Below are 5,846 nucleotides of genomic sequence, written 5' to 3' on the forward strand. Positions count from 1 at the left end.
CCCAACCCCAACCCCAACCCCAACCCCAACCCCAACCCCAACCCCAACCCCAACCCCAACCCCAACCCCAACCCCAACCCCAACCCCAACCCCAACCCCAACCCCAACCCCTTTGCTTGTTGACTGCATCAGCTCATAATGAGGTTATGAAGGCTAATCGAACTTGCCGGTCGACTCGCCACTACTCGACTCGAAAGTGAACGCCTCTCTCTCCACCAGTTCTTGAAGCAGCCTCTGATAGGCGGATTCTGCGGCCTGCCTTCCCGCGACCGCCTGCTCCAACTACCTTTTTAGTCTGCCCTCCCTTTCGCTATGTTATCGCTCCATCCGCAGCATCGCCTGCTACAGGTCAGCGATCTCCTCCTTGGCCATTTCAGCCAGCCTGAGCGCATGCTTGGCCTCTACCGCCATCTCGCAGACAGCCCTTCTGGCCTCCTCCAGCTGCGCCCTCAGGTTCCTATCGGTGTTTGCACGGTCGATAAACTGCTTTGAATTAGGGCGAGTGGACATTTATAATAAAGAATTATGCCTGCTGTCAAGTTCACGGTGCTCGGGAGGACGCATCGCCTGGCGGAGGCCCCTGCCGACGCGCAGTAGGCTAGGCGCATCGTCCTGCAGATCTATCCTGACCTGTAGCCCTTCGCCATGTCTTTCTGGTATACTTAACGTCCGCTTTCGTTTCCGATCGAGTACCCGCTCAAGTTCGAGGTGCGGCTCGTGAAATAAAAGCCTCGGCCATCTGCCAAGGAACTGAAACTGGCCGTGGTGGAGGCTGACAACAGGCCGGTGATCTGCAAAGGCCAGCCTTATAGCTGGTACCTGACTGTCGCCAATAGTGGTAAAGTCGCCTGGCCCTCCGGAGTCGAACTGCATCGGCTTGATGGGGCTGGCAGCTGGGAACTAGCCGAGCTGGCCCCCGGCGAGAGGATGACCAAGGTGATCGAGCTGATCCCAGACGGTCGCAAACTCGTCGAAATGCGGCGAAAGTAGACGGCACGTTCTTCGGTGCAAAAATCTGCCACGAAGTGGTCGAGCAATAACCCTCCATGAAAATCGAGAGCGGCATAAGCTGCTCCCAGTCCACCTGGCGCAAGCAAGGCCAATGATACCGCCACCCTTCATTCGAAATTATCACTGCAGCGGGGCCTGCCAACCCCCTCCTGTATTCTCTCGAGTTGCTCGAGCAGGCCCACCCTTCTGCCATGGTTTGGGGTGGCCGTCCAGGTCATACGGGCTTTCACGGGTGCCTTGACCACTTCCTGTTTTGAATGATAGAGCTGTTTGTAAGGCTGCCATTTTTTTGTTGGGAATGAGTTGGCCTGGCTGGCATAGCAAACCGGCATCCTCCACTCCAAGGCCTGTTGCTAGTGCGGCTGCAGTCTAGGGTAGACCGGCCTTGCGAGCACCGGCCTGGGCCTGGGAGCAGACTTCACTCTCCTTTGAATGACAATCTCCCTGCTTTCCGCCTGTATAACCTACTGGACCTCTTCCTGCTTGGTCAGCAGTCTCAATAATTTTTACTAATCCGTCTCGGCCCGTTTTTTCTTGCTCAGCAAACGGGCCTCCCTTTATCTGCGTTCTTGCTATCTAACGATCAGATGCCCCTCGTACTCGGGGTGGGTGCGGTCCGGCCTTGCTGACAATGAAACCCTGCGGGCAGTGACTGCCCGGGCAAGCATTATAATGTTGCGGCTGACGAGCACTCTGCTGCGGCGGTGCTCGGTGTTCGAAAAGATCAGCAAGGGAGAGCTGCCGGCCCGCGTGGTCTACGAGGACGAGCAGTGCCAGGTGATCCACGATATCAGCCCAGTCAGCCCTGTGCACCTGCTGGTCTACCCTCGGAAGAAAATCGCCCGCCTCAGCACCGCCGAGGAGGGCGACCATCCCCTGCTGGGACACCTACTGGGAGTGGCTGCCAAGACAGCCAAGGCGCAGGGGCTGGAAGGATACCGAGTGGTTATCAACGTGGGAGAGGACGGAGGGCAGACAATCGACCACCTACACCTGCACGTGGTGGGGGGTCGCAAGCAGTGCTGGCCGCCAGGTTGACCCATTCGAATGCTGCTGGTCAGAGGGACTTAAGCGCGGCCTCGAGCTGCTCCTTGAACTCCTGGTCGTGGATCTGCGCCTTCCCGGAGATCTTGTACAGCAGGCTCTTGAACTCCTCGAAGGACACCCTCCGGTCCCCGTTCACGTCGAACTTCTGGAAGGCGATCTCCACCTCGCTGTCCTTGAGGTCCTTGCTGATCAGCCGCAGCATCGTGCTGAACTCCTCGAGGCCCATCTCCTCCTTGTTGTGCTTGCCGAACTTTCCAAAGAACTCATGCAACTCGAGCCCCAGCACCGCGATGGACTGCTTGATCTTCTGGATGGCCTCGAGCGCCTTGCCCTCCTCCTCGCTGGCGGGCTTGCCCTGCAACGGCTTCATGCGGATGTCGTTGGCGATCATCACTCCCGGAACTCCTCGAACTCGATGGACCCGTTGCCGTCGTTGTCAAACTTGTTGAAGATGTAGACGACCTCGTCCTTGGTGATGCCCCGGTCGATGCTCATCAGCAGCTTGTACAGCTCCTTCTTGGACAGCGTGCCGTCCTTGCTGCTGTCGATGAACTTGAACAGCTCCTCCAAGTCCAGGTTGTTCTCCAGCACCTTCACCCGCAGCTTGTTGATGATGAACTGCGCCCGGTCCTCCAGCTTGTTCTCCTCCTCGATGTAGGCTTTGAAGAACTACGAGACGAAGGGGTGTCGGTACACCTGGTCCCAGGAAAACCGCTCTTCCTAGCGAGGGCGCAGGCAGCCCAGGATGAACCCCTTACACGCCTCGCTTAGGGTCGGGTCCAGCGCCGGCGCCCTGCCTCGATCTTCTTCAGAAGTTCCTTCTCGGAGCGGGCGAGGTAAGGATGCACCCCGTGCAGCAGCTCGCAGAGGATCAGGCCGATCGACCAGACATCACTTTTTGAAGTGTACGACTCCTCGCGGAGGATCTGAGGGGACATGTACAGCGGGGTGCCGACTGCAGAGGTGAGCATCTGGTTTTTGAAGTTGTGCAGGTTCTTGGCGAACCCGAAATCTGCAATCTTGAGCACATCTTGGTGGATGAGAATGTTCTCGGGCTTGAGGTCGCGGTGGATGATCCCGAACTTGAGCAGAGGCTGGAACCCCGCCAGAATGTGCCTGAGCATCTCCCGAGCCTCCTTCTCATAAAACCTGCCGTGCTTCTTGAGCAGGGTGCGCAACTCCCCGCCATCGCAGTACTCCTGGATGATGTAGTAGTTGTTGGAGGTCTCGAGCACCTCCTCCAAGTGGACGATGTTCTCGCTCTTGACCTTCTTCATGATACTGATTTCGTTGAAGAGGGCGTAACGAAGGTACTCATCCTGCTTGAGCAGCTTCTTCTCAATGACCTTGATAGCGAACACCTGGCTGCCCTCCGCCAGCTTGCCCTTGAACACCTCCGCGAAGGACCCCTTCCCGAGCCTCTCGCTGACGAAGATCACGTACTTGTCTATCTTCTTTTGTATCATTTTATATCTATCGGAAATTCTCACTTTTATTTACAGCGGCCTGGTGGCGGCTAACGGATAGGCGTTGGGGTGGCTGGGGGGGTGAGGGGGTGGAGGATGGGTTGATTATAATGAAGCTAATTAGTGCCAAGCCTGCTGCCCCTGCGCTTTCGGTGGCCCTCCAGGCGAGTATACGGCAGCAGCTTTCTTAGCTTGAGATGCTCAAGCTTCGCAATTCGCAGACCCAGGCCACCCTCCTCCAACACTCCATCGGCCAACAACTTTTCCAAGCCGGTCTCTACTCCGACGCCTACCCGCACCTCGAAGGAAGCCCGCTTTCCGAATAATGCTTCGTCCGGATGGGCGGCCGAGACCGCCAACCCACCCTCACCGGAGACCCCCGCAGCCTCATGTGGAACCTGATCATAGCAGTCCGCAAAGGGGACACCATCGGCATCCAGATCGTCTCAGAGTTACTCGGAAGGTACGACTCATAAGAGATTGAGAAGGAAGGACTGTTCACTTGCGAGGAGCTGGGATGGGTGGCCTGCGTGCTTGCGATCAAGAATAACTCGATAGTCAAGCTGGCAGCCCTACCGCCTACTGACCTCACCCGCCACCTTCTGAACTATCATCTCCTTCCTGCCCTCGGCATACTCTCCACCCTCCCTTTATAGCTGTTTCTCAATACCTTCCACTTCATCGGCTGCAAGCTCGTCCGCATTATGCTCAGTCATGTTCAGATGGTCACCTAGGCAGAGATGGACGGTTTGACGAAGCTGGGCCTGAAGGCGGTCGTTATAGGATTGGGGTTTAGGTGGGATGGAACGAGATGGAAGAGGCATGCCGAAGGACTGGACAGCAATGCCGTGGCACGCAGGATGGCGAAATTGCACGGCCAGTACATCTCCACAAAAAAATGACTGATACAACCATCACGCATGCCCTGCAAACCTCAACCTCCAGAACGCAGCCTGGCCCGTCAGACTCTGCTCTACAAACTTGAGCGCGATCCTTCTCCTCCAGGTCTTGACGATCCAGCAATGATTGCTTTGAAGCCCCTCGAACCCCGATCTCAGGGTGCTGATGTAGTGCCTCTCTATGAGGTGGATTGGAGGGATGGCTTGTGCTCCGTGCTTGAAGTGGAAGTTGCGCAGGCTGTCGGCTGATATTTTGGTGAAGCGTGAAGAAGGGTCGGTTGGAGGACTGTGACGATGGAGGTAGCGGCGTGTTGCTTCGCCATAATTTTGTATAGCTTTGTGAACCCCTCTTTCAGCAGATTTTTCAATCTTCCCCCCATATCGATCGCGGCAACCCTCGCAGCTGCTTTTTTCTTGGTCTCTAGCTTTTGATACCCTAGCAAAGCGAATTTCTAGACAGTCTTAATAATTTTAAATGTCGTTTTATGATCCACCACTTTTCCTAGCACTTTACACAACCTCCTAATTTTCTATTCCTTATTCCTTGCAAACTCCTTGATCCGGGCTACCCCAGCCTTTAGCATCTCATGCTCTCTTGCTCGCTCCTTCAAAATCACCAATTTGAATGCCTGCCACTTTCTAAGCGCATTCTGGTAGATGTCAAACAGTTCTCTCTGCGATTTCCCTTGATATCCGCTGAAGAAGGACTGTAGAGCGGATAAGAAGTTTGAAATTTTGAGCAATTTAAATTTGAGGGAGGCTTGAAGCTTGATGGAGGCTGTCCTCCAGGTGGCGAGCCTGCGGGCCAAGCACTTTCTGTACACCTTCCTCATGGCACCGAGGCTGTACAGACAGTTCTTCAAAAACAGTCTACCAGAAACCGCATTTTCCTCCAAATCCCGAAAATCCTCGCCGCGTTGACATGCTGCCTGACAATCGCCTCTCGCTTGACCGACCTGCCCAAACAATGCTCTTCATACCATTCCGCCTGCGTCTCCTGCAACATCACACGGTTCTTGCGGGCGATCATCGCCAGTGTCAGCATCACATACTCCCTGTATTTCTTGGGCCTGGGCTACGGTTCCGGCAGGGGCTCCGGCTAAAGGACAGGCTGAGGGATGGGCTATGGCTCTTTAGGGGACAGCAACCTCTTCATCCTCCAGATGGTGTTGTTAGGGAGGTTTTGGAATAAAGGGCGAAATGCGTGGCGGTGTCTGAGCAGGGGGTTGGCGTCAGTCTTACCACCCACCGATAGAAGTATCTTTTAGCATTGGCATGCCGTAGGTTGCTGAGCACTGCGGTAACGATCCTTCCTTTGATTCGATTGCTAGCTCTGATCGACTCCCCCGCCTTCCGGAGGCCATGATTCCTGGTCACAAAAAAGGCCTGCTTCAGCGCCTGATTCTACAGCAATTAGCAAAGC

General features: G+C 55.5%; 2 protein-coding genes across 2 annotated transcripts; one reads left to right on the forward strand and one right to left on the reverse strand.

Moving 5' to 3' along the window:
• The first annotated feature begins 1,683 nt into the window (after positions 1-1,683).
• LOC127594412 (adenosine 5'-monophosphoramidase HINT1-like) lies at positions 1,684-2,049 on the forward strand. The gene has a single exon (XM_052056284.1). It carries the CDS (start codon positions 1,684-1,686, stop codon positions 2,047-2,049), a length of 366 nt encoding a protein of 121 aa, XP_051912244.1.
• Positions 2,050-2,448: 399 nt separating this feature from the next.
• Positions 2,449-5,453, reverse strand: LOC127594413 (uncharacterized). The gene is given in 4 exon segments (XM_052056285.1): positions 2,449-2,855; positions 2,858-3,531; positions 4,458-4,709; positions 5,404-5,453. Coding segments are annotated over 4 exon segments (1,383 nt in total).
• Positions 5,454-5,846: the final 393 nt, after the last annotated feature.

The sequence above is a fragment of the Hippocampus zosterae genome, unplaced genomic scaffold, assembly GCF_025434085.1.
Source record: "Hippocampus zosterae strain Florida unplaced genomic scaffold, ASM2543408v3 HiC_scaffold_115, whole genome shotgun sequence".
In the NCBI taxonomy this organism is placed as follows: Eukaryota; Metazoa; Chordata; class Actinopteri; order Syngnathiformes; family Syngnathidae; genus Hippocampus; species Hippocampus zosterae.

Excerpts from the sequence above, each read along its gene's own strand:
- LOC127594412 (XM_052056284.1), top strand. The coding sequence starts at position 1,684 with ATGTTGCGGCTGACGAGCACTCTGCTGCGGCGGTGCTCGGTGTTCGAA.